The sequence below is a fragment of the Bubalus kerabau genome, chromosome 1 (assembly GCF_029407905.1).
Source record: "Bubalus kerabau isolate K-KA32 ecotype Philippines breed swamp buffalo chromosome 1, PCC_UOA_SB_1v2, whole genome shotgun sequence".
Classification (NCBI taxonomy): domain Eukaryota; kingdom Metazoa; phylum Chordata; class Mammalia; order Artiodactyla; family Bovidae; genus Bubalus; species Bubalus kerabau.
In genome coordinates, this window is record NC_073624.1 from 587,959 (window position 1) to 615,654 (window position 27,696).

The following is a 27,696-nucleotide window of genomic DNA, read 5'->3' on the forward strand; positions in this document are numbered from 1 at the left end:
GAAGGGCGGCAGGAGCTGAGGGAAAGGGTCAAGTCCTATCCTGCTCTGAGAGTCACCCTGAGAAAAGCTGGGGTCGCAGGCCCCCCGCCTGGTCCTCACAGTGTGCCCCCAGGACAATGATGTAAGAGGCTGGACCATAGCTATATCCCTTTATCTAGATGTCTGCCTCCCTTCAACAACAGCAATCGTGTGTGTCCCTCACACCGCGAGCCCAAGATCTGGGCATGCTTTTTCATTTCTGCTCATGGTACCTCTTCTGTGTGGTCACGACGACTGTGGTTTTGGTGGAAGCTAACACCTGGGAACTTTTAGACTTCTTCCACGAAAAGGGTTCGCGGACGGCTATCAGTGACTCCTCCTCACTTACAACATTTACTTCAAGGTATCGCCCAATTATGAAACTGGAGAAGCAAAGCAAAAGGAGCTCCCTGCAGCGGCCAGAATTCCTGGAAAAATAAGACACAATTTAGTGTGTGTTATAAGTTAAGACAGGCAGATCGAACACAACCTCCCTTTTCAATCAGGTTAAGTCACAGAGCTAGCAAACTAGTCACCTTTAGCCTTTATAATTCTTTTACAGGAAAAAAGGGATGTTTTACAATAAGTAATGTAACATTTTCCCAACATAAAATCAATTCAGTTCAGTCGCTCAGTCGTGTCTGACTCTTTGCATCCCCACCAATCACAGCACACCAGACCTCCCTGTCCATCACCAACTCCCGGAATCCACACAAGCCCATGTCCATCGAGTCAGTGATGCCATCCAACCATCTCATCCTCTGTCGTCCCCTTCTCCTCCTGCCCTCAATCTTTCCCAGCATCAGGGTCTTTTCAAATGAGTCAGCTCTTCGCATCAGGTGGCCAAAGTATTGGAGTTTCAGCTTCGACATCAGTCCTTCCAATGAACAACCAAGACTGATCTCCTTTAGGATGGACTGGTTGGATCTCTGTGCAGTCCGAGGTACTCTCAAGAGTCTTCTCCAACACTACAGTTCAAAAGCATCAATTCTTCGGTGCTCAGGTTTCTTTACAGTCCAACTCTCACATCCATACATACCACTAGAAAAACCATAGCCTTGACCAGACAGACCTTTGTTGACAAAGTAATGTCTCTGCTTTTCAATATGCTGTCTAGGTTGGTCATAACTTTCTTTCCAAGGAGTAAGCGTCTTTTAATTTCATGGCTAAAATCACCATCTGCAGTGATTTTGGAGCCCAGAAAAATAAAGTCAGCCACTGTTTTCCATTTGCCATGAAGTGATGGGACTGGATGCCATGATCTTGGTTTTCTGAATGTTGAGCTTTAAGCCAACTTTTTCACTCTCCTCTTTCATCAAAAGGCTTTTTAGTTCCTCTTTACTTTCTGCCATAAGGGTGGTGTCATCTGCATATCTGAGGTTATTGATATTTCTCCTGGCAATCTTGATTCCAGCTTGAGCTTCTTCCAGCCCAGTGTTTCTCATGATGTACTCTACATGTAAGTTAAATAAGCAGGGTGACAATATACAGCCTTGACAAACTCCTTTTCCTATTTGGAACCAGTCTGTTGTTCCATGTCCAGTTCTAACTGTTGCTTCCTGACCTGCATACAGGTTTCTCAAGAGGCAGGTCAGGTGGTCTGGTACTCCCATGTCTTTCAGAATTTTCCACAGTTTATTGTGATCCACACAGTCAAAGGCTTTGGCATAGTCAATAAAGCAGAAATAGATGCTTTTCTGGAACTCTCTTGCTTTTTCCATGATCCAGTGGATGTTGGCAATTTGATCTCTGGTTCCTCTGCCTTCTCTAAAACCAGCTTGAACATCTGGAAGTTCACAGTTCACACATTGCTGAAGCCTGGCTTGGAGAATTTTGAGCATTACTTTGCTAGCATGTGAGATGAGTGCAATTGTGCGGTAGTTTGAGCATTCTTTGGCATTGCCTTTCTTTGGGATTGGAATGAGAACTGACCTTTTCCAGTCCTGTGGCCACTGCTGAGTTTTCCAAATTTGCTGGCATACTGAGTGCAGCACTTTCACAGCATCATCTTTTAGGATTTGAAATAGCTCAACTGGAATTCCATCACCTCCCCTAGCTTTGTTCATAGCGATGCTTTCTAAGGCCCACTTGACTTCACATTCCAGGATGTCTGGCTCTAGGTAAGTGATCACACCATCGTGATTATCTGGGTTGTGAAGATTTTTGTACAGTTCTTCTGTATATTCTTGCCACCTCTTCTTACTATCTTCTGCTTCTGTTAGGTCCATATCATTTCTGTCCTTTATTGAGCCCATCTTTGCATGAAATATTCCCTTGGTATCTCTAATTTTCTTGAAGAGATCTCTAGTCTTTCCCATTCTATTGTTTCCTTCTATTTCTTTGCATTGATCGCTGAGGAAGGCTTTTTTATCTCTCCTTGCTATTTTTTGGAATAGCTTACTTACCTTTAACTTACCACAGATAAGTTACTGTTACCCTGCTTTTGTAACTTATCTTTTCTCCTTTGCTTTTCACTTCCCTTCTTTTCACAGCTATTTGTAAGGCCTCCTCAGACAGCCATTTTGCTTTTTTGCATTTCTTTTTCTTGGGGATGGTCTCGATTCCTGTCTCCTATACAATATCACGAACCTCCATTCATAGTTTATCAGGCACTCTATCAGATCTAGTCCCTTCAATCTATTTCTCACTTCCACTGTATAGTCATAAGGAATTTGATTTAGGTCATACCTGAATGGTCTAGTGGTTTTCTCCACTTTCTTCAATTTCAGTCTGAATTTTTCAATAAGGAGTTCATGATCTGAGCCACAGTCAGCTCCTGGTCTTGTTTTGCTGACTGTATAGAGCTTCTCCATCTTTGGCTGCAAAGAATATAATCAATCTGATTTCGGTGTTGACCATCTGGTGATGTCCATGTGTAGAGTCTTTTCTTGTGTTGTTGGAAGAGGGTGTTTGCTATGACCAGTGTGTTCTCTTGGCCAAATTCTATTAGCCTTTGCCCTGCTTCATTCTGTATCCAAGGCCAAATCTGCCTGTTACTCCAGGTGTTTCTTGACTTCCTACTTTTGCATTCCAATCCCCTATAATGAAAAGGACATCTTTTTTGGGTGTTAGTTGTAGAAGGTCTTATAGGTCTTCATGGAACTGTTCAACTTCAGCTTCTTCAGTGTTACTGGTCGGGGCATAGACATGGATTTCTGTGATACTGAATGGTTTGCCTTGGAAATGAACAGATCACTCTGTTGTTTTTGAGATTGCATCCAAGTACTGCATTTCGAACTCTTTCGTTGACTGTGATGGCCACTCCATTTCTTCTGAGGGATTCCTGCCCACAGTAGTAGATATAATGGTCATCTGATTTAAATTCACCCATTCCAGTCCATCTTAGTTTATTGATTCCTAGAATGTCAATGTTCACTCTTGTTCACTCTTGAAGTGCAGCCGAGAGTAGCTACCCCATGTCTAAGGTCAGGGCGGCAGCCGAGAGGAGCTACCCCATGTCCAAGGTAAGGAGCAGCGGCTGTGCTTTGCTGGAGCAGCCGTGAAGAGATACCCCACATCCAAGGTAAGAGAAACCCAAGTAAGACAGCAGGTACTGAAAGAGGGCATCAGAGGGCAGACAGATGAAAAGCACAATCACAGACAACTGGCCAATCTGATCACACGGACCACACACTTATCTAACTCAGTGAAACTAAGCCATGCTGTGTGGGGCCAGCCAAGATGGACAGGTTATGGTGGAGAGGTCTGATAGAATGTGGACCACTGGAGAAGGGAATGGCAAACCACTTCAGTATTCTTGCCTTGAGAACCTCAGGAACAGTATAAGATAAAATCACAAACCTAAGATAGTACTGTTTGTGATTCTCAGACTTAAGAATAGGAAACACACGTCCAGTGTTCCCAAGAGTGGTCCGAGCTGTGCTACACAAGACGCCATCTCCCTCTGCCTGTGGCCCACGTCCCTCTGCTGCTCGAGGCTAGGCCACATCACAGGGCTACACAGGCACCAGCAGTGACTGCCCACTCGAGGACCGCCCTCTGTGCACAGTGTCAGCCTCAGCCTGAAGCGAGGCGCTGATCTAATCAGAGCCCCCCTTGGACCAATGCAGAACCAGCAGGTGTAGATGAGATGAGAGAAGGAAGAAGGGCTGCACCCAAGCTCCTAGCTGACAGGTGACTGGGGAGTAAGAGCCCAGCGTTCTGGACACAGGGGAGGAGGCAGAGAGGGGAAGGGCCCACAAGGGCTCAGGAGCCGCCATCTGGCCAGCTTGCTTGGGTGGAAGGGGCGGGGCAGGAAGGGCTCAGGGCACGCTGAAGGCAGGCACGGGGGCACTGGCTCCCTGGGCTGAGGGGGCTCATGTCCTCCACCAGTCAGGAGTCAGGGTCCGGTACAAGCGCCTCAGTGGGTATCCCTACTCGCCCCCTGGACTGGACCAGTTTTCTCCAGTGCTTTTCCTTGTGATTTTGTCCCACCAAAATAACCACCAATCCTTTTCACAACGTCCCACCCAGAAGGACCACACGTGAAACAGAACAAGAGCATGTGCACATGTCCTAAGGTCAACTCCGTCCACACCCTCCAGCCACGTACTTTGCATCACACGTGATCGCGATCCGAGTTTCTCCCCCTGCAGGGATGAGCCCATTGGGTTCGGACTCTGTCACCCGTTTCTGTGATATGTTCTTCTCCTTTACTCCATTTTCCCCTTTACAGGCACAGTCACCTAGGAGATGAAATTTAAATCTAAAATTAGACCAAAGGCGAGCTGTTCTGACAGCGGTGGTGTTGATGGAAGGGTCTAGCACACACAGTGACCCACAGGCACAGGTGCACAGGCAGGCTCTGCCCAGTTTAGGATCGCTCAGAGGACGCGGCTCGTCTGGGACACTGGGCGAGTCTCCAGCTGTCAGCCCCGAGTCACCAGAGTCGGGTCCAGACCAAGAGCGAGCAGTGTGGCTGCTGCAGCCACCAGCCCAGACCCTGGAGCGGCTGCGCCAGCTCCTGGCCTGAAGGTGCTAGTGCGGAGGATCCAATGGTAACGGCTGAGACGGCTACCTGAAGAGACTTCTTTGCTGTTCACCGAACTGCTCTCCAGGGTCTGCCAGGTTCTGCTTTCCCCGCAGCTGTCTAGCGAGTTAATATTTTTATCTGCAAAATCCTTCTCCTTCTCAGGAACACAAATAGGAGACGCTTCGGGGCACACCTGGGCTTTATCCAGCATCTGAAATCTGAACTGTTTAGCTTTATCCCAGCCACCCAGCTTGCAGCTGACTAAGTTTTGAGGAACGTCTCCTTTATTCCTGGAAAAGGAAAATTAGCTGTGAATAGAGACAGGATTTTTAAAGCTAAAACACTATTACCGTAAAACAGAATTCAATGTATAAGAGAATGACAATTGAAAGTACTTCTAACCGAGTGTAAGTGAAAGGGCTACTTCAGGGCGGAAAAACTAGAAAGATAGACATAAAGCAAAAAACAAACAGGGAAAGTAAAGTTCACTCTACACAAATTCTTCAGTCACAGCTTAAAACCCAATGGTGTAATTTTAAGTGGCAAACTTACTCTATCCGAATCACCATATTTTTGCTTTCTCCTTCTTTCAGAGTTCCAAAATTTGTCATCCTTGTGACTTCAATATCACCTTTGTTTTTGAGCAAAAGGGCTCCACAGACCTCTTCGGCAGTCTCGGTGGCGGGAGAGAAGTCCCTGGAGAAAGCACCAGAGGATGCTGTCAGGTCAGCAGGCAGGGGCGTCCGGAGGCCCTGCCCTACTGGGCGGCACCAGCCACAGTGGGCAGGACACGGAGCCAAGCCCCAGAGAGGTGACGTGGAAGGACACCCTGAGGACCTCTGGGCAGGACAGCAGGTCACCCTCACGAAGAAACCACAAGCCTGCTGACTCCAGAGGAGGGGAGCCCCCACAGTGACCCCGAGGGTCTGAGAGCAGGCCGCCTCCACCAGAGTGCCCCAGAGACCCAAGCCCCCTGTACCCAGAGGGAAGGGCGTTCAGCACTCCTCCTCAGACCCTCCCCTCGGCTGCAGGGAGGCACTTGGCTTGTCAGGGACCCATTTCATTGGGAAAAAGAGTCTGGCTTCAGAGTATCTGAAACTAAAGAATTTTTATCTTCAGAAAACGAGCAGATGCTGCCCTCCCAAGGAGGGACCGTTCGTTCCCTCTGTGCTGACACGGCTGTGAAGTGCAGGTGCTACGTCCACCACTCACTCGCAGCTCCTTCCCATCCCTGACCCACTCCGTGCCACTCAGAAATGGGCTCCTTCACACCTGCCCCTGTCCACACACCGGCAACATCCTCGACCTCAGCCTGCCCGCCCCCTCAGATCCGTTTCAGTCACGTCACACACCCACTCCCGTCTTCCTCATTCCCCGTCTTCCCCTCCTTTGCCACACAGCCAGCCCTGCCGAGCCTCCCTCCAGCCCAGCGTGCTGTGGGGGTGGTCCTCTGTCCTACAGCCAGCCAATCACCCAGGGGCTGCGGAGAACTGGCTAACGGGCTCAACCCACCCAGAGCCTGGGGGCGGGCCTAGGACACCACCACAGGCCGGGCCTGGAGAAGCGCAGGCCCTGCCGCACACACAGCGCTGATGCTGGCCTTCGGACCCTTGAGTGGGCGGGGGACAGTGGGTCTGAGAGCAGGGCAGCATCCTCGACGTGGGGCTATAGCCTGAAGGCAGGACCAGTTCGGGAGGAAGCAGGGCCAGGGCGGCGGCACAGGGCAGGGCACACGTGGATCACATGCTGGGCCGACGGCTCCTTGTGAGGACAGCTGCTCCCAGCAGACCGAGGGGCCGCGGGGGAGCATGACTGGTCATCACCCTCCCGGGACCAGCTCCCCTCCCTGGATGGAGCAGAGGCCACTGCAGCTGGGGCCCAAAGGAGGCTCGCCTGAAACTTGCCACCCACAGCCAGGGAGCCCCTGCCCACGCCCCCACCCACCCCATTCAGCAGACATGAGTCCTCTGGAGACAGAGAGCTGCAGCGCAGGGTAAGGGAAGTGCTGGGGAGAGGCAGACAGGTGGAGCAGCAGGGACCCAGAGTCCTTCTGATGGACAGACTGGCCCTGAGGGCATGCTGGCGGCTGTTTCTCCTGGATGGTCAGCTGGGCCAGTCCGGGCCACCCTCCCACGGCCCGCGCCTGCCCACAGCCAGCAGGAACCCAGTTAACTGCGGTATAAAGAGGACAGTCAGGGAATCGTGTGTCTCAGTGACCTGGGGTCTCCTGAGAGCGGCACGAGGTTCTGAGCAACCGTGACACCTGTGTGGGCAGGGCCTTGGCTTCTGCTCCAGGCAGCTGGTGGCCAGCACGATCTCGTGGCAGGGGTGGTCCTCACACCCCTGGGCCCGTCAGACAGGCTGAAGCCAGAATTCCTGAGCTTCCCTGCTGGTAGGGGCGAGGGCAATGTTTCTCACATGCTACACTGCTCCGCAGATGGGCCAAGTCATTCTCCAAAAGGGGAGCAAGCCCCGTGGGGCAGGAGGAGGTACCCACCAGGTGATCTGGACATGGCAGAGCTGCCTGCCATGTCCCTTGCTCTGTCCACAGCTTACCCGCAGCACACCCTCCTGGCCAGGCCGGTAGCCCACTTCTCCCGAGACAGGCTCCCCGCCCTGCGGCTCACAGACCCTCCTCCCACACATGCCCTGCTCCTGTGAGACCACCAGACAAATAGGACTGCTTAGGGGCAGTCCTAAGGGACTGCACTAGGGGCTAAGTGCTCCTAAGGGAGCACTAGGGACAAACAGCAGAGGCAGGCAGGATGCAGGGCAGTGCTGATGCTCAAACCTGAGCTCAGGAAGGCCTGGAGTACTCATAAACATGTGTTGGAGGTGGTCTGGGACACAGAGAGAAGAATACGGATACAGCAAATTCAGTAACGCTAAAAATCTGCCATGTATAACATGTTCTACGAAACACCAATGTGTGAAAGAGTACAACTCACAAAACCCAGGAAAACATGAAGATCATCAGCATGAGATTGAGGCTCAACGGGCCACTTTACACTCAGCCTTGAGCCAACCATTAAGAGCCCTCAGCGCCCAGGAGGTCTCCCTGCAAGCCGCCGGCTCAGGGGATCTCTTTTGCTGAGCCAGCGCTCAGCCGCACGCTGGGCCCGCCCCCGCCTCCTCACCACGTCTGCACGGGAGTCATGCACAGCGCCCTCCACAAGTAGCAGGACTGGCTGCTCTCCACCACCACCGCGCTGACCACATCGTGCCTGCGCGGCGTGTAGCCTTCCGGAAGCTTCAGGGAGTCCAAGGTGAAGAAGATGCAATCATCGATCACCCCGTTCCTCCCACAGAGGCTGGACACACAGACCTGCAAGCACAACACTGGGGCTGGCGGCGCGTGCACGGTGGGGCAGAGACCAGCATCGGAGGCCGGGGCTGCCATGGCCAGGGAGGCGCGGGCCTGCTCTCCGGTGAGAAGCAACACCCCAGACGGTGCAGGCCAGGCAGAAGCCTGGAGCCGGGGCCGCGGGAGCAGCCTGGAGCACACTGCACCTCCTCTCACAGACTTGATTCCCTCCTCTGCTCCAGCCCCGACTCCCCAGACCACAGCTCTGCCAGGAGCACAGGCAGAGCCCACACCCACTCCCTGGGTCCCACCATCAGCCACTGTAACACTGAGTACCCTGTGACCTAGAATTTAACTATGCCAGCATGCAGGCTGGCCTCCAGTTGTCTTGTTAAGAAGTCAGGGTTTTCTCTGGCCAAGACGGACTGTCACTTAACCTGACCTCCCGGTGCACCCAGGACCCATGGACACTCGAGGCCCGGTACCTACCCGGTCCACACGCTTGTACCTCAGTGGCTTCACCGAGATGGCCTCGCTGCTCCATGTGCCTGGCCGGATCCAGTACTCAGCCTCCACCCAGTCTCCCTTGCAGGGCTCGAAACCTCCAAGGCAGGGAAACCAGGCAAGTTACTTGGTGACATTGAAACATTAAAGTGTACAAGAGACTCAGAAGTTACCTTTCAGAACATTGTTATTACATGCATATATAAAGTATATATTATGTATGTTAATTATATACAACTATATACTGTATGTAATCATACATAATACATAATTATATGTAATTGCATGCTATATGATACACAGGTATATATATTATGTTATATATATATAGCAATTATACATACATGCATATATAGCATCGGAGAAAGCAACAGCACCCTACTCCAGTACTCTTGCCTGAAAAATCCCATGGACGGAGGAGCCTGGTGGGCTGCAGTCCATGGTGTCGCTAAGAGTCAGACACGACTGAGTGGCTTCACTTTCACTTTTCACTTTCATGCACTGGAGAAGGAAATGGCAACCCACTCCAGTGTTCTTGCCTGGAGAATCCCAGGGATAGGGGAGCCTGGTGGGCTGCCGTCTATGGGGTCGCACAGAGTCGGACACGACTGAAGCGACTTAGCAGCAGCACCAGCAACATATATAGCATGCATATAACCAAGCACTGTGGTTGACAACTGCGAGGTGAGCTCCAAGAAGCATGGGTGTTTGTGGCGCTCCTCTGCCAGCTCCATCAGACACTAGGAGCACCCACCCCAATCCTCCTCATCAGGGACCCATGGGAGGCAACACAGGGAGGTGCATTCACACCTGAGGCCTGGGCAGCTGCGTCCGCCCCAGCTCAGGCAGGGGAGCCCTCCGTGTCCCCTCAGTGTGCCTGGGAACTGGTGGGGCAGGCAGAGAGTGGGGAATTACAAAAGCAGGGACGTGAGGCAGCAGCTGAGCTGCTGCGGTACGTGGTGGAGCTATACCTACTGATAATCTTTTGGTTCTTTTGTAATAAACATTTTTATTAAGCTGAGAAGACAACAGTGCCTAATAAAATACTGAGTTTGTTTCTCAAGAAAGCTGATGATAAGCACAGAGCAGCCCAAACATCTACGGACACTGCTTCTCACCAGGGGCCACCCAGCATGGCATGGGCAGCACAAACCCACAGGAGACACAGCTCCTGGGCGCCAGCTTCCAGGTCGGTGAGTTTTTCAGGAGGATGATGCCCAGAAGCACAAGTTAACACGCCACGGAGAAACCTTTACTTGTTGTTTTGTAAGCCATGCCTTCATTAATCGAATAATTGACATGATCCTGCTCATTTTTAATTCTGTATCTTCCAACACACACGAGAAGTGAAGCAATAACTACTACTGTGTTAGCTGTATAAAAGTTATTTTAAAGAGAAAAACAGTGAAGCACATAAAACTAGTTCATTTTTGCCCATCAGAATCACGGAATCACAGTGGACTTGGGACGGCCGCTCTGCTGAAGGAGCTGCACCTGGCGCTGCTGTGAACGCTGCTGTAATACAGCTTAAAAGCCCGCCCTGCACAAAAGATGACTTGCTTTCAGCACGATCACGCACGTAAGTGCAAGTTTTGATGGAACTGTAACAGAAGCAAGCTCCCTGCGCGCCGAGAATCCCATGGGGCAACAACGTATGGAAGCCACCACGTGCCCACAGGCCCAGGCCTTCCTTCCCCCATGCCGTGCTGCTCAGTGAGTGAAGGACAGGCTGCAGCCATGGAGGCTGACAGAGCATGCAGGCAACGCAGCCTCAGAGCCCGTGGCAAAGCCAGTGTGAAAACCAACAGATCGTGGGGCCTGCTGGCCTGGTCCTCTTGGCTGCCCCGCAGTCTGAATTTTACAAATGGTTGAACCTCTGAAGAAGTGCTTTGTAAATCAACCCTACAATGGTGCTCCTTCCACTTTTTACGGGTGAGAGCTCTAAATTTTGGTTACACTTTGTTCAAAATCAGTTGGCAATGTTTAATTAAAGTACTCAGTAAACGTGGAAGCAAACAATCTTCGGGTTTACAGAACTCCTAGGTGGTCCAGTGGTTAGGACTCAGTGCTCTCACTGGTGAGGCCCAAGTTCAACCCCTGGCTGTGGAACAAGATTTCACAAGCTGTGCAGCACGGCAGGGTGGGGGTGGGGAGGGGTGGGGGTTGAGCGGGAGATGGAACAAAAGAAAAAAAACCTTCAGTTTTAAGACTGTTGTGAACTGCAGTTATTGAGAATATGGCCTGTAAACATGACATGGCGACAGCCGCCCCCACAGAAGCACAGCGACCCTGAACCAGGAGACCCTGTGTGACGGCTCAGCTCAGGGCTGAATGCCGGGCATGACGCCGGCCGCCTGCGTGAGGAGCCTTTAGTTGGATAAACTGATATTCAGCAATGAATAAGTTAAAACCATCAAGGCCTACAAGTTTACACGTTCCAAATTTGGTGTAAGATTAAAAATAAACTCACAGAGATGACTTATTTGATAGATTTTAGTTCATGAAAATATTTGAATACCTTTGTACTTACAGAGGTAAAAACTAATACTTGTGAAACATCTGGGCTAAAAAGATATTTCAGTAGGAAAAAACCCAGACTTGCTAATAACTCACATTCAGCAGAATTTGCTTTGAGCTTACTAGTATTTCCTTAATTAAAAGGTGGCTCAGTGGTAAAGAATCCACCTGCAATGTAGGAGATGGGGTTCAATCCCTGATCTGGGAAGATCCCCAGAAGAAGGGAATGGCAACCCACTCCAGCATTCTAGCCTGGGAAATCGAATGGACAGAGGAGCCTAGTGGGCTACACTCCACGGGGGTTGCAAAGAGGTGAACATGACTTAGTGACTGAGCATACAAAAGCCTACAAGGAGAGCCCATCAAAGGTGCCTACACTTACAAGTTCATCCACCATAAAATGCAGCTTTGAGGAAGACTCCAGGCCACTGTATGAAAAAATGAAGCTAAGATAACACTGAAAAATGTACGTTCCTCAGAACAATACCAGTGACATGGCATTACGGCTGCTAAGAAGTGAAAAGATATTAATACACACAACGAATATAATGGCTACACAATAAAGATTAAATTGTTTTACTTTTCTTTAATGTACCCAGGTATCATTTTCTTTTTTTAGAAGGAATTTTAGCATTGCAAATAGTTTTTGAATAACAGTAAAGGCCCACCAATATAATAAAATAAACGTGCTAATCGAGATATATATATATACACACATACACACACAGACATTTAAAAATGATTTAACCTAACCCATTTGCATGCCCCTCTCTCTTCTCCACTGTGTGCCGGCCTGGCCGCTCACTGGCCTGGCGCCCTGGTGTGGTCACAGGAGAGGAGTGAAGCCGCGGGCAGGCCGCCACAGCGTGGGGGTGCTGAGCCCACCTCACCCCCACACCCTCCGTCTGCTGACGCTCCCCCAAGGTTAACCCCAACCAGAAGGCAGAGGGCAAGGCTGGCTGGTCCACATAGGGCAGGCCTAGGGTCAGAGCAGGGGGAGACCTGAGGAAAGGGGTCCAGCCTTGAGGTAGGGCCGCAGGTCAGAGGTCTGGGCTAAGCCCCAGGAAGCAGGGACCAGGCGTTGGGTCGAGGCTTTCAGGGCAACACTCTGAGGACCTCAGGGATGCTGGTAGATGAAAACTGGTCCCCGGACTGGACACATCGGTCACTGAAGAGTCATCCAGACAGGGGGCAGGGCCCCTCGACTGCACAGCCCAGCAGGGTGTTGAGCTTAGCGCCCCCCCCCCCCCACCTCTCCCCAAGCTCCTCTAAGTCCTGCCTGAGGATAAAGCATGTACAGGACTGTCTCTCCTCAGGAGGGAGAGCAAGGGCCCACTCATCTGGGTCTCCTCCTGCCCTGCTCCCTGCCCACCAGTGGAGACAGCAGGCACACAATAAACAGTTGTTCAAAACATGATGCTGACAAATGATTTCTTTGGCCATAAAAACAGAATCTCAGATTAGCTAATGTGTGTGTGCTCCGTCCTTCAGTCGAGTCTGACTCTGCCGACTCCATGAACTGTAGCCTGCCAGGCTCCTTTGTCCATGGGATTTTCCAGGCTAGAATATTAGAGTGGGTTGCCATTTTCTCCTCCAGGGGTCTTCCCAACCCAGGGATCAAACCCGGTCTCTCGTGTCTCCTATATTGGAAACTGGATTCTTTACCCTGTGCCTCTAGGAAGACCAACTAAAACCAGATGGAATTAAAAATGTGCTCTCGGAAAAGTACCAGGTTAAACCCAAGTCCTATTTTACACTGGACACACCTAAAAAAAACAAATCATAGTACCTCTGTGCATTTATGACATTGTTGTCTTGGATCAGGAGCAACAATTATGGAAAAGGAACAGCTACCCCGGAGCTGGCAACTGCACGACAAACAACACAGAGCGAGGGGCGGTGTGTCGCTGTGCCCGAGCCTGAGCTCGCTGCCGCTCCCCACAAGCCTTCTCCCAGAGGGGGCCCAGACGTGGCCCTTTCAGTGATGCGAGCAGTCACCTCAACCCTATTCATGAACATTTTTGAAAAACCACAAAAACTAATTGTAATTGTGAGGCAGAGACCTGCCCAGCGCACCTTCACACACACTCTCCAGGGAGAAGTACGTGGTCTGGCTGATGTAGCCTGCGTGGTCCATCAGTGAGGTCACACACCCGATCAGCACCCGGGGGCTGGGGTCAGACAGCCCCCCACCGTGGCTCTTGCTGTCATCGTCCCATTTATCCGAGACGGCTTCCACCTGCAAGACAGACAAACCACCACTTAGGACATGCCAAAGACCACAAAGAAAGCCAAATACTGGCCAAGACCCTTATGAACACTGAGGCAAAAATCCCAATGAAACACAGGCAAACCGCATGCAGCTTCATGGTAAGGGGCTGCACACATGATGGAGAGGGGTTCATCCCAGAACACAAACATGGCTCAACAAATGCACACCAGTAACTACCATCCAGCAATCTGGCAGAACAAATGAAAAATTATATACAATCATCTCAGTTGGTGCAGAAAAGGCATCTGATAAAACCCAACACCTTTTTTATGATAAAAATACTCAATTAACTAGGAAGACACCGGAACTTCCTCAGTACTATAAAGACCACATATGACCCAGTGCTCCCGTGACACTCAGCCCAGGATAAGGAAAAGGCAAGGATGAGCGCTTTCACCACTTCTGTTCAACAGAATACTGGAAGTCTGAGCCAAAGCAATTAGCCAAGAAGAAATTTTAATATCCAGATAGGAAAGGAAGAAGTAAAACTATCTATTTGAAGTTGACATGAGAAGAGCTGATCATTGGAAAAGACCCTGGAGCTGGGAAAGATTGAAGGAGGAGGAGAAGGGGACGACAGATGACGAGACGGTCAGATGGCATCACCGACTCAGTGACATGAGTTTGAGCAGGCTCTGCGGAATGAAGGACAGGGAAGCCTGGCCTGCTGCAGTCCATGGGGTTGCAAAGAGTTGAACACAACTAATGGACTGAACGACAACAAATGATCTAATATGGGTTTTCCTGAAGACTTAGATGGTAAAGAATCTGCCTGCAATGCAGGAGACCTGGGTTGGATCCTTGGGTCGGGAATATCCTCTAGAGAAGGGAATGGGGCTACCCACTCCAGTATTCTTGCCTGAAGAATTCCATGGAAAAGGAGCCTGGCGGGCTACTGTCCACAGGGTTGCAAAGAGTCAGACATTACTGAGCAAGATCTTACACCCAGAAAATGCTAAAGAATCTACAAAACACCTGTTAGAGCCAATAAACAAATTCAGCAAAGTTATAGGATACAAAAATCTGCTGTATTTCTACTTACCTGCAATAAATGATCCAAAAAAATGGAGAAAACAACTCCATTTATGATAGCATCAAAAATGAATCAAATACTTAAGAACAAATTTAACCAAGAAGGCGAAAGACTTGTACACTGAAACTACAAATGTGACTGAAAGAAGTTGAGTGTTACTCACTCAGTCATGTTCGACTCTTTGCGACCCTGTGGACGGGAGCCCGCCAGGCTCCTCCATCTATGGGATTTTCCAGGCAAGAATACTGGAATAGGTTGTCATTTCCTTCTCCAGGGGATATTCCTGACCAAGGGATCGAACTCAGGTCTCCCACATTTGCAGGCAGACTCTTTACTGGCTGAGCCACCAGGGAAGCCCTTAGAGAAGATACAAACAAGTGGAAACACACCTCATGTCCACGGATTAACATGAAGACATCAATACTACCCAAAGTGATCGATGGAGTCAATGCAATCTCTGTCAAAATCCCAATGATGGTTTTGAAGAAACAGAAAAACCCATCCTAAAATTCATATGGAATCTCAAGGGGCCCTGAATAGCCAAAACAATCTTGAAAAGGATGGACAAAGTTGGAAGACTCACCTTTTTTGATTTCAAAACTTACTACCAAGCTATAATTAAAAGACTGTAGAGACATACCAAACACCAATGAAACAGAATAAAGAGCCCAGAAATAATCCCTCACACATGGTCAAATGTCTCTCAACAAAGGTGCCAGACCATTCAAAGGAGAAAAGGTTTTCCATGTGGTGCAATCTTCTCAAGAAATGGTGCTGGGAAAATTGGATCCCAGCATGTAAAAGATGAAGCCAAACTCTCATCCAACACCATATTCAGTAACTAACTAAAAAGTGGGTCAAAGATTTAAATTTAAGAGCTAAACCTATAAAACTCTTAGAAGAAAGCACAGGAGAAAACCTTCATGATCTTGGGATATTTTTAAAATGTGACATCAGGCACAGGCTATTAAAAATGATAAATTGGACTTCATCAAAATTTAAAAGTTTGGTGCATCAAAGGATATTACTGAGAGAAGTGAAGAGGCTTCCCCCATGGTCCAGTAGTTAAGACTCTGCCTTGCCATGTGAAGACACCAATATGATCCCTGGTCTGGGAAGATCCCATATGCTGCTGAAGAGCAACTAAGCCCCTGCACTACAACCACTGAAGGCCAAGTGCCCTGGAGCCCACGCTCTGCAACAAGAGAAGCCGCTATCATGAGACGCCAGAATGCTGTGACTAGAGAGTAGCTCCTGCTCACCAAAACTAGAGAAAAGCCTGCACACAGCAACAAAGACCCAATGCAGCCAAAACTAAATAAATTTAAAAAGTGAAAAAATCCACAAAATGGGAGGAAATATGTGTAAATCACCCATCTGATAAGGGATTAATATCAGAATATATAAAGAACTTTTACAATTCAATAAGAAAATAACGATTAAAATATAAGCAAAGGAACTGAAAAGATATTTCTCTGAAGATACATGTTATAAATGACCTATAAACACATGAGATGTTCTGTGTTACTATTAGAAAAATGTAAATCAAAACCACAGTAAGACACATTCACTAGGGTTCAGTTCAGTTCAGTCACTCAGTTGTGTCCAACTCTTTGCGACCCCATGAACCGCAGCACATCAGGCCTCCCTGTCCATCACCAATTCCCAGAGTCCACACAAACCCATGTCCATCAAGTCAGTGATGCCATCCAACCATCTCATCCTCTGTAGTTCTCTTCTCCTCCTGCCCCCAATCCCTCCCAGCATCAGGGTCTTTTCAAATGAGTCAGCTCTTTGCATCAGGTGGTCAAAGTACTGGAGTTTCAGCTTCAACATCAGTCCCTCCAATGAACACTCAGGACTGATCTCCTTTAGGATGGACTGGCTGGACCTCCTTTCAGTCCAAGGGACTCTCAAGAGTCTTCATCAACACCACAGTTCAAAAGCATCAATTCTTTGGCACTCAGCTTTCTTCACAGTCCAACTCTCACATCCATACATGACCACTGGAAAAACCATAGCCTTGACTAGACGGACCTTTGTTGGCAAAGTAACATCTCTGCTTTTTAATATGCTGTCTAGGTTGGTCACATTTGCCTTCCAAGGAGCAAGCGTCTTTTAATTTCATGGCTGCAATCACCATCTGCAGTGATTTTGGAGCCCAGAAAAATAAAGTTAGCCACTGTGTCCACTGTTTCCCCATCTATTTGCCATGAAGTGATGGGACCGGATGCCATGATCTTAGTTTTCTGAACGCTGAGCTTTAAGCCAACTTTTTCACTCTCCTCTTTCACTTTCATCAAGAGGCTCTTCAGTTCTTCTTCACTTTCTGCCATAAGGGTGGTGTCATCTGCATATCTGAGGTTATTGATATTTCTCCCGGCAATCTTGATTCCAGCTTGTGCTTCCTCCAGCCCAGCTTTTCTCATGATGTACTCTGCATAGAAGTTAAATAAGCAGGGTGACAATATACAGCCTTGCCGTACTCCTTTTCCTATTTGGAGCCAGTCTGTTGTTCCATGTCCAGTTCTAACTGTTGCTTCCTGACCTCCATATAGGTTTCTCAAGTGGCAGGTCAGGTGGTCTGGTATTCCCATCTCTTTCAGAATTTTCCACAGTTTATTGTGATCCACACAGTCAAAGGCTTTGGCATAATCAATAAAGCAGAAATAGATGTTTTTCTGGAACTCTCTTGCTTTTTCAATGATCCAGTGGATGTTGGCAATTTGATCTCTGGTTCCTTTGCCTTTTCTAAAACCAGCTTGAACATCTGGAAGTTCACAGTTCACGTATTGCTGAAGCCTGGCTTGGAGAATTTTGAGCATTACTTTACTAGCGTGTGAAATGAGTGCAATTGTGCGGTAGTTTGAGCATTCTTTGGCATTGCCTTTCTTTGGGATTGGAATGAAAACTGACCTTTTCCAGTCCTGTGGCCACTGCTGAGTTTTCCAAATTTGCTGGCATATTGAGTGCAACACTTTCACAGCATCATTTTTTAGGATTTGAAATAGCTCAACTGGAATTCCATTACCTCCACTAGCTTTGTTCGTAGTGATGCTGTCTAAGGCCCACTTGACTTCACATTCCAGGATGTCTGGCTCTAGGTGAGTGATCATACAATCGTGATTATCTGGGTCATTGCCGGGAGCCAGCATATTGCATATTGAGTGCAGCACTTTCCACAGCATCATCTTTTAGGATCTGGAATAGCTCAACTGGAATTCTATCACTGCCGGGAGCCAGCGTGAGGAACTCCGCCCATGACAAAGGTCATGAGGAAGGAGGCTCGGCATACGCAAAGGCGGGATCGAGCCTCAGGAGTCCCCCTGGAAATTCTCGAGCATCTACCCCCAAAACCAGAGTCTGCCTACTTTCTGCTTTGTGCTTTCACCTACACCTCTGACTTTACGGGGGGGCTGTCCCACACTACCTCTCTCTGAAAAAAGAGTTAGCTTACAGCTCCAGTTAATAATTCCTGGGTGTGACAGTGTTTAACCTACAAACTCCTTTGGAAATCCTCTAGCCTGCCTGAATAGGTTTTTCCGGCCACATGTGATTGTTCAGAGCCTCCCAACTGAGAGGCAGGAGATGTTCTAAACTGTCTAAACACAGATTCCTTTGAGTAGTTAAAAGATTGATTAGAAATTGTATTGGTGAAGGGTTTTTCACTTGTTGGGCCAATGTTTGCTGCTAAGTCTCCATACTCCTTACCTACTGTGTCCTTGGCAGTGTATTGATTGATATAATGGGTGTATAGAAATGTAAGTACTAGCCTCAATGTTTGTAACCTTGGACCCTTGAGTTAATTCTTTTCTTGATTGAGCACACCTCACCTTTGCCCTATAGGAATGCAGCTTTGTCCAATGCTTTTTTGGAGGCTGGTGCCTGACTTTGGAATAATCACCTTTAGAGAAAAATAAGTTTCTTAAAATGTTAACAGGCCTCCTGGCCAGAAGATGATGTCAATCACCTGAACTTTTGCATATGATAAGTTTGAAAGCCTGGCTTCGATTAGAACCAGGAACTGCTGTCCTTGCATGACTCCACCCCTTCCCCCACTATCCTCTATGCACAACTTAAGGTATAAAAACTACTTTGGAAAATAAAGTGCGGGCCTTGTTCACCAAAACTTGGTCTCCCCATGTCGCTCGCTCTCTCAAATTCTGGCTGAGTCTCCATCTGGAGCGCGGAACCCGCCATGCTTGCTAATTATGCCCGGGCTTCTAAAATCCGACCGGGGAGGCCTCAGTGTCTCCTCTCCTTCGGGAGAACAGAAGGACGCCTGCGGCCTACGTAAGTGGTGCAAACTTCTTGTCTTGAAGTTTTATTGGTCTCCCGCGTAAATCAAGCTACTCAGCCTCTTTTCTCCACTGAATTTTCCTACTGAGCTATCCTCACTCTATTACTCTTTACATCTCTAATTAATATTTAATTGAAGCTATTGTATCCTGATCCTCACCGACGCCGTCCCCGCTTCGAATACCCTGGATCAGCCAGGGCTGGACCCCGGCAGGTCATGAAGATCTTTTTTGTACAGTTCTTCTGTGTATTCTTGCCACCTCTTCTTACTATCTTCTGCTTCTTTTAGGTCCCTACCATTTCTGTCCTTTATCAAGCCCATCTTTGCATGAAATGTTCCCTTGTTATCTCTAATTTTCTTGAAGAGATTTCTAGTCTTTCCTATTCTATTGTTTTCCTCTATTTCTTTGCATTGATCGCTGAGGAAGGCTTTCTTATCTCTCTTTGCTATTCTTTGGAACTCTGCATTCAAATGGATTTATCTTTCCTTTTCTCACTAGGGTGGTTACTATCAAAAAAAAGGAAAATAATTCATGTTGGTGGAGACATGGAGAAATTGGAACTCTGTGCTGTTGGTAGGAATGTAAAATGGCACAGCCACTAGGGAAAATTTGGTGGGTTCTCCAGAAGTTAAATATAGGATCACCTTACACGCATGCTCAGTCTCTCAGTCATGTCCAACTCTTTGAAACCCCATACATTGTAGCTCCCCAGGTTCCTCTGTTCATGGAATTTTCCAGGCAAGAAGACTGGAGTGGGTTGCCATTTCCTACTCCAGGGGATCTTTCTGATCCAGGGACCGAACCCATATCTCCTGTCTCCTGCACTGGCAGACAGATTCTTTACTACTGAACCACCTGGGAAGCCTGGATTACCATATTACCATTCAATTCTACTGCAAGGTAGACTCCAGAGTTGAAAACAGGGACTTAAAAGGTACTTTCCACAGCAGTATTATCTACAACAGCCAAAGGTAAAGACAACCCAGGTGTCCATCAACAGGTGAGTGGAGAAACAAAATACAGTCTATACATACAACAGAATGTTATTTAACCATAAAAAGGAATGAAGATCTGATACTTGGTACATGGATGTACTCTGAAAATATAATATTAAGTCCAATAAGGCAGATACAAAAGGACTAATACATGATTCCACTTACATGAAGCATCCCAGGATAGTCAAATTCATATAGACAGAAAGTAGAACAGTAGGTTATTATTTAGTGGGTATAGAGTTTGTATTTGGAACGATGAGACGTTGTGAAAGTGATATGGGTGCACAACAACATGAATGTACTTAGTGCCACTGAATGGTATCAAGAAATTTTAAATGGTTAACAATTTCATGTTATACACATTTTACCATAATAAAAAAAACCTAAATGAAAAATGAGCAAATAAATCCAGAGGCTAGTAGAAATGAGCCAATTCCACAGCTTTCACAGTGGAAGTCAGTTAATCCTACCTGCTGCTGCTAAGTTGCTTCAGTCGTGTCCAACTCTGTGCGACCCCATAGACGGCAGCCCATCAGGCTCCCCGTTCCTGGGATTCTCCAGGCAAGATCACTGGGGTGGGTTGCCATTTCCTTCTCCAATGCATGAAAGTGAAAAGTGAAACTGAAGTCGCTCAGTCGTGTCTGACTCTTAGCGACCCCATGGACTGCAGCCTACCAGGTTCCTCTGTCCATGGGATTTTCCAGGCAAGAGTACTGGAGTGGGGTGCCTAGTGTTGGTAAATCAAGTGATACAGGCATCTTCCAGAAGAGCTAAGAACAAACACGGAAGCACTCTGAAGAGTAAGAGTTCCAGTGGAGCATGAGGAGAGGTGCTGTTCCCCAGGGGCAGCATGTTCCAGACCAGAGCAACTCCACAGGCCCTTTTGCCCCAATAGACATGGTTTATGTTGGAAGCATCCAATTTGGCGCCTCCAGTCATGTTCAGTATTTAAAATGTAGTTCATGAAACTGAGGAGTTAATTCTAAATTTTACTTAATTTTAATAAATCTAAATAGCGACATATGGTTGGTAGATGGTATGTCATGACCACTTAAAAAAGTAGTTGAACTCAGTAAGTTTAGCAGATACCAAATTATATACCAAATCTCAACAGATTTCCTATAAGGGAAGAAAAAGATTGAAAATACAAAATAAAATCATATTGATAATGAAAAAAAATCAATACAATTCTCAAAAATAAACTTAAGAAGGAATCTGCAGAACATAAGTGAACAAAAAGAACACAAAGGCAGGCTTAAATAAGTGGACATAATTTGTAGCTGGTGAAAACTTGCTCTGATCCACGTCACTTGACCTAAATGGATCCATGTACTCTGCGCTGGTCCAGGTGAGTCTGAGCCAAGGAGAAGAAACAGCAGGATGACTCTAATGTTCATCCAGAATAAGAGGAGAGCCAGAGAAGCCCATCCACAGACAAGAAGAGGGAAACCAGGCTGCCACCCAAGGGTGTGACTGTGCCACGGGGGCCAAGTGAAGGCATCAGGACTGACAGGGTCCAGACAGGGTCCCAGGCAGGTGGGATTCTGGGACCTTCCAACTCAGTAGGAAAGACTGGACCACTCAGCAGATGACTGGGGAGCTACCAGGAAAGAAACGTCTGGTTCCTTCTTTCAGTCCACACAGCCAATAAGTTCCAGGGAAATTAGACATTTAAATGTAAATAAACAGTTTTTCAGAAGAAAACCTGAGGGCATGTCTATACTGAGAAGTGTGAAAAGCCTCTCTAAGGATTCACGTAAAGCCTTGGAGCCACAAGGAACAGACAGACCCATTAACTATGCGGAATGAAACTTAATCCCGTAATGTAAAGTTTAATTTTAAATAGCTGAACCCAACAAACAAAATGTATAAAGGACACAAATAACTCACAGGAAAAAAAATGTGAATATTTAGTCTATTTTAAGGCTTAAATGCAAATTAAAACAATACAATCACTTATCAAAGTGACTGGAGAAGATTTCCAAGATGCCTAAGTCCACACCCTTGCCAACATTGGTAACAAGTCTCTCACCCTGCTCCTGAGTATAATTAGCACAAAGTTCTTGAAGGATAATTTGACGATAACCATTAAAATGTTAAACATGCATACCCTCTAACTAACATCAGGAAATCAGAGAGTAATACTATTTTTTTAAAAGAAAAAGTTGCTGCATAGTAGAGTTCATTAATTATCTTTGCTAACTGGATAACAAAGGGTCCAAAGAGCTATCATTTGTAACAATAGTTTTTTAAGTGGCTAGAAGAATAGATAATGAAGTGGTAACACTGATTTCCTCCATGGCATAAAACTATAGGTTGTCTCTGAGAAGAGGATGGTGGTGTGAAGCTCAAGGTGGAGAGAATTCTTCCTCAAGAACTCAGGCCTTACCCGGATTGCTTTCAGTCCATTTGACACCTTATTTTCTTCCACAACCGCAATAACTTCCTGTCCGACATTTAGAAGCACTTTGCCAGTCACAGCCTCATTGGAGAAGTAGATCAAATCATCAATCATGCCGTAATCACTGCAGTACCTTGTCACGACACCCTGGACAGTTTTCAACCTGGTGTCACCTGAGACAGGTAAACAGAGAGGTTACATTGACCACAAAGCAAGTGCACACTACAGCTGAGTCTCCAGGGAGCAGTGGGCTCAAAGCATGCTTGTGGCTAGGAGCCCTGTGGGCTGAGAACCTCCCCGGAGAGCAGAGTGCTCAGAAAGTAGGGTTTTGGAGGCAGACTTCCCAGGCACCACGGGGAGAGCTCTGACTCCAGAGCCAGGATGCCTGGGTCGGATGCCCAGCTCTTGCCCTGCCACCTGCGGAACCCTGGGCTAGGTCTGTGCCTGTCCTCATCTGTAAAATGGAGACAGTTACAGTCCAAGAGAGCTATGTGAAGGTTATTACATGACAGAATGTGCGAGGCACAGACCTCCGAGTGGCGGGCACAGGCTGGGGGCTGCTTTAGAGCAGCCGTGGGGGAGTCACCACTGCGCTCTCTTATCACCACTATTGTGTTTCTCATCACCAACACCACCAGCAGCAGGGCTAGGAGATTCTGTATTATTTCATCATACCAGGGATGGCTTCGTAGATGGCCCAGTGGTAAAAGAAACTACCAGCCAATGCAGGAGACCCAGGTTCAATTCCTTCTCAGGAACATCCCCTGGAGGAGGAAATGGCAAGCCACTCTACTTTGTTGCCTGGAGAATCCCATGGACAGAGGAGCTATAGTCCACTGGGTCGCCAAGAGTGGGACACAACCGAGCACTCAATCCCAGGCAGGCACTACTGGAAGATTCCGGGCCTGGGGGGCAAGTCTGGGGCAGAGCAGGCCTTCCCTCATCCACTCAGAGACCTGTGCCTAGAACTCCTGCTCCTCTCAGACACAGAAGACACCTGAGTGCCCCCCGGCCCAGCTGGAAGCCCACTGAGGCTGAGCCGTAACCCTACTGCTGCGGAGGGGCTGCATTGCCAGACAAGGCCTGGATGGGTGAAGCGACCTGCTCCAGGCCGCGTTTGCGGAAGAGGCAGAACGCCAGCTGCAGACGGCTAATAAGCTCCATGACTGACGTTCTGGCTTCTCTGGCGGAGAATTTCCTGTTACAGAGGTTACAGAAAGCAACTAGAGACCCACTACCCAGGGCTCAAGTCTGGGACAGAAGGAAGGGCTGGGAGAAAATGCCAAGAGGCTTCGGGAATGTGTAACTCCGGGTTCCAGAATCAGAAGTACTGCCTGGACTTCAGGAAATGGGTTCGAAAACAATTTGGAGAAGAGCAAGACCCCACGGGACTAAAAGGGCAGCTTAGGAGAGCCGGGGTCAGCCTTTCCAGAGCCGTCCAAGCACGCAAGTGCTGGGGCACTGAAAGAGCAGCAGCGGGAGCCTGTCCAGAGCGAGCGGCGTCCGCGCGCTCGCGGAGCGTGAAACAGCAGGCGGAAAGGAGACACAGATCCCACGCTGCGGAGACCGCCATGGAGGACACGCCTCGGCGTCGAGACACTACAAACCCGACGCCGCGGTCTCTCCGACCCGGGTCTGCTCGCGCACAGGCCCCGGGCCCGGCCCGGGCCACTCCCGCCCCCACCCTCAGTGCAGGCGCGGGAAGCCGGCCTCGCGAGCTCCGGGGCTCCCGCTGGGTGACCGGCCGCCCCGCCCGGCAGCGCCAGTGAGGCCGGGCCCTGCGCGCCCTCCCCGCGAGGCACCTTCCACGAGCTCGGGCCCCGGCGGCCCGGCCTCCTCCTCTGGGCAGTCCGCCTTCCTCCAGAAGAAGGAAACCACCTTGGCCGCGAGGCGCAGCATGGCCTGGCCGCCCCGCCTCAGCGCCGCAGCCTGACGTGCCCGCACGCGGCACGCCGCTCCTGCCGCCCATGCGCTGCCGCGCTCGCGCCAGCGCGCCCTGGAGCTTGGCCAATAGGGTTGCAGCGCCTGTGGAGCCCGGCCAATGGGGGTGCCGCACGCGGAGGCGGTTAGCTGCGAGTGGCGGGCGGTTGCGACCGTTAGTGCGCCCCGTGGGAGTGACGTCATGCCTGTGCTGGTGGGTGGGACCAGCAGCAGGTGGGCCAGGCTTCGTGCAGGCAAGGTGGGTGTGCTTGCCTCCTGGGCGCGAGCCGGCTGAACGTTTGACTGCTCGGTGCTGTTAGTCGCAGCTTTGGCAAACGTACTATATCAAGTTGGAGAAATCCCCTCTGCCCACTTTTCTGAGAGTGCTTATGGTGCTTGGCTGTGAAGTTTTCTCAAATGCTTTTCCTGTATCTAGTGAAATAACGTCTTGTTTTTTCTATTTTAGCGTGTTAATGACAATGAATTACATTGATTGAATTTTCAAATGTTAAACCACCCTGCTTTCCTGGGAAACTCAACTTGATCATGGTGTATTATCTGTTTTGTGTGTTGATCCAGCTTGGTAATTTTGTGCCTGAGTGATGAGGAATTTTTCATTTATTGAGGTCTGCGGCAGTCCTCCGGGCTTATACCTGATTTGGCTTGAACTCTGCTAACTGGAACAGCCTGCCTCGTGGCCTATCAAACACATATTGTATATCTGTTTTAATGAATTCAACTTTTGTATTGGTTAAAGGGCTGTTACCAATATTCAGCAATGTTGCATAAACTTTGCTAATTTTAAGGGATTTGTCCATTTTAGCCAATGTGTCAAATTGCTGGCATAATTTGTTCACGGTATTTTCTTACTATCCTTTTACTGTCTCTGTGATCCACTGTGATGAACCATCTTTCATTCCTGACGTTGGCAATTAATGTCTGTCCTCTTGTTTGTCTTCATCAGTCTAGCTACATGTTTATCAATTTTATTTATCTTTTCAAAAAATACCTTTTGGTTTCATTGACTTTTTTCTATTCATTATTTCCTGCCTTCTCTTCCTCCTCCTTCTCCCCCTTCCACTCCTCTTCCCCTTTCCTCCCCCTTCTTCTTCTAGTTTGATTTGTGCTTTTCTAACTTTTTAAGTTGGAAAATTAGATATTGAATTTTGGAATGGAACTTTTTTCATTTTTAACATAAGCATTTAAGACCATATATTACTTTAAGTGCCAATTAGTTGCATATACAATTTTTTACAAAGTTTTTGTTTATTTTTGACTGAGCTGGGTCTTTGTTGATTTGCTTTGGCTTTCTCTAGTTGTGGCAAGCAGGCTTCTCATTGCGGTGGCTTCTCTTGTCACAGAACATGGGCTTGTGGCTGAGTTGTTTGGTGAACAAAACTCCTGATCTCTGTTTTCTGTCTCAGGTGAGGCAGCTGCACCTCTCAGGCCAGGAACCTTCCAGTCCCCTGAACTCCTGCTCCCCTCATCTCGCATCATTCAGACAGCAGGTCCACTTGACTTTTCAGTCTATCAAGAATCTGGTGGCTTCTCACCACGCCCGCGGCTCCCCCTCCGTCCCATCAGCACCTGCTCTCACCTGCTGTCGCATGGCCTGTGCTCCACCCGGCTGGACGCTCAGTCTTCTGCCCAGCAAGTGCATCTTAGAGTCCGAGCCACGGCTGTCTCCACGTCCTCAGGTGCCTCATGCCTGGGCGTCTCACCTGCACCTTGCCCCACAGGGTCCCTGTGCCCACCGCCCTCCAGCCTTGCCACCTCAGTGCCTCTGCACCTTGGGCGCCTCTGCTCCCCTGCCCTCCTTGCCCCCCCCCCCACAGTGAGGCCTACCCTAACTCTCCCGAGTAGCCCCCCATGCCCTCCCTGGACTTATTTGCCATCACAGGGGAAGTCAAGTGCATCCCCATAGAACACACCCCTTTACCCACTGTGTGCCTGTCCCGCATTAGGCTGTGGACTCCACACGGGAAGGGCTGTGGCCTGTCCCGCCCATCCTGCAAGTGTGCGCTGGATGGCGGGGTGAATGTTAAACCATGAGCAGGGCCTCGGCAGCACAGAGGGAGAGAGAGCACTTTAGGGACAGAGTTCGTGCAAGGGATGGAGCTGTTCTAGAGACTGGTGTTGCTGCTGGAGATGGGGAAGTTCTTCCCAGGATGCTTGGGGGGCATTTATCCCACCATCTTTAATTCCAGACTGCTTATTTGTGTTTCCACAACTTTGGAAATGCGCAGACATGGTGAAACCTGCACAATGCTCTTCTTCAAGCAAGGAGAGAGGCGCGGAGTTCCACTGGTTGCCAGCCTCCCTGCTAGTTGCACTTACTGCTTTAGCAGGCACTAAGGAGGTTTCAATGTTCAAAATCCCTTCTTGACCTCACAGTTTGTGAAAGTTAATTCTAATACTTTTTGATTGGCTGAAAAACTAAGACACTGAGCATCCCATGATGGGAAACTGAAGCCTTTGCTTGGGCATGATGTGGGCTTGTGGTCTGAGGGGCCAGCTCTGCGGAATGCTTTGGCTCCTGAGAATACAAGAGACTGACGCTGTGGCTGTGGGTCACCGGAGTCTCTGTACCGACTGACCTGGGGGCTCAACTTCTGACGTCATAACTTTTTGTCTTTTCATGCTGTTCGTGGGTTCTCAAGGCAAAAGTACTGATGTGGTTTGCTATTCCCTCCTCTAGTGGACCATGTTTTGTCAGAACTCTCCACCATGACCTGGTCCGTCTTGGGTGACCCTGCACAGCACGGCTCATGGCTTCATTGAGCTACACAAGGCTGTGGTCCATGTGATCATTTGGTTTAGTTTTCTGTGACTGTGGTTTTTGTTCTGGAGTGCACTGACCGTGTGTGAAGTTCACAAGCAATGGCAAATAGGGAAGGCCGAAGCACAGTGAGGACTGTTGATACTTTGCAGCTTCTAACCAGGTTGATGACCCTGATGCTGGGAAAGATTGAGGGCAGGAGGAGAAGGGGGCCACAGAGGATGAGATGGTTGGATGGCATCACTGACTCAATGGACATGAATTTGAGCAAACTCCTTGAGATAGTGAAGGACAGGGAAGCCTGGCGTGCTGCAGTCCTTGGGGTTGCAAAGAGTCAGACGTGACTGAGTGACTGAAGAGTAACAACCAGAGTCTGGGCAAAATGCATGCCCGTCCTTTCCCTCTCCATGGTGAGCAGAAATAAAGGGCACAGCAGGACCCGCATGGCTCACAGGAACGCTTGGATCAGAATCTCAAACAGTTTAAGGGCCAGGCCAGCCACGTGGAGCGCAAATAGCATTGTGTGTGACCTTGTGAAGAGTCTTCCTCTTGTGATGGCAGGGATGAAAAAGGGTTTCTAGAAAGGACGGAGAGTAAGACATTGGATAAAACCATGCTTGTTTCTAAAAGAGTCAAGCACTCTGCTGTCCAGCCTTCTAGGATCCTGAGCTTGGTACAGT

At 48.7% G+C, this 27,696-nt stretch overlaps 1 protein-coding gene across 1 annotated transcript in view; it reads right to left on the reverse strand.

The window, feature by feature from the left end:
- MOV10L1 (Mov10 like RNA helicase 1) overlaps window positions 1-24,308 on the reverse strand; it is a 61,403-nt gene extending 37,095 nt beyond the window's left edge. Inside the window, exons 1-9 of the mRNA XM_055560043.1 lie at window positions 24,120-24,308; window positions 22,306-22,490; window positions 13,392-13,554; window positions 8,784-8,896; window positions 8,128-8,315; window positions 5,543-5,686; window positions 5,036-5,280; window positions 4,571-4,703; window positions 252-446 (exon numbers count right to left, since the gene is read on the reverse strand). Coding sequence (XP_055416018.1) covers window positions 252-446; window positions 4,571-4,703; window positions 5,036-5,280; window positions 5,543-5,686; window positions 8,128-8,315; window positions 8,784-8,896; window positions 13,392-13,554; window positions 22,306-22,490; window positions 24,120-24,216 — 1,463 coding nt within the window. The 5' untranslated portion in view covers window positions 24,217-24,308. The remainder of the gene's footprint in view (window positions 1-251; window positions 447-4,570; window positions 4,704-5,035; window positions 5,281-5,542; window positions 5,687-8,127; window positions 8,316-8,783; window positions 8,897-13,391; window positions 13,555-22,305; window positions 22,491-24,119) is intronic.
- Between the last annotated feature and the right edge of the window lie 3,388 nt (window positions 24,309-27,696).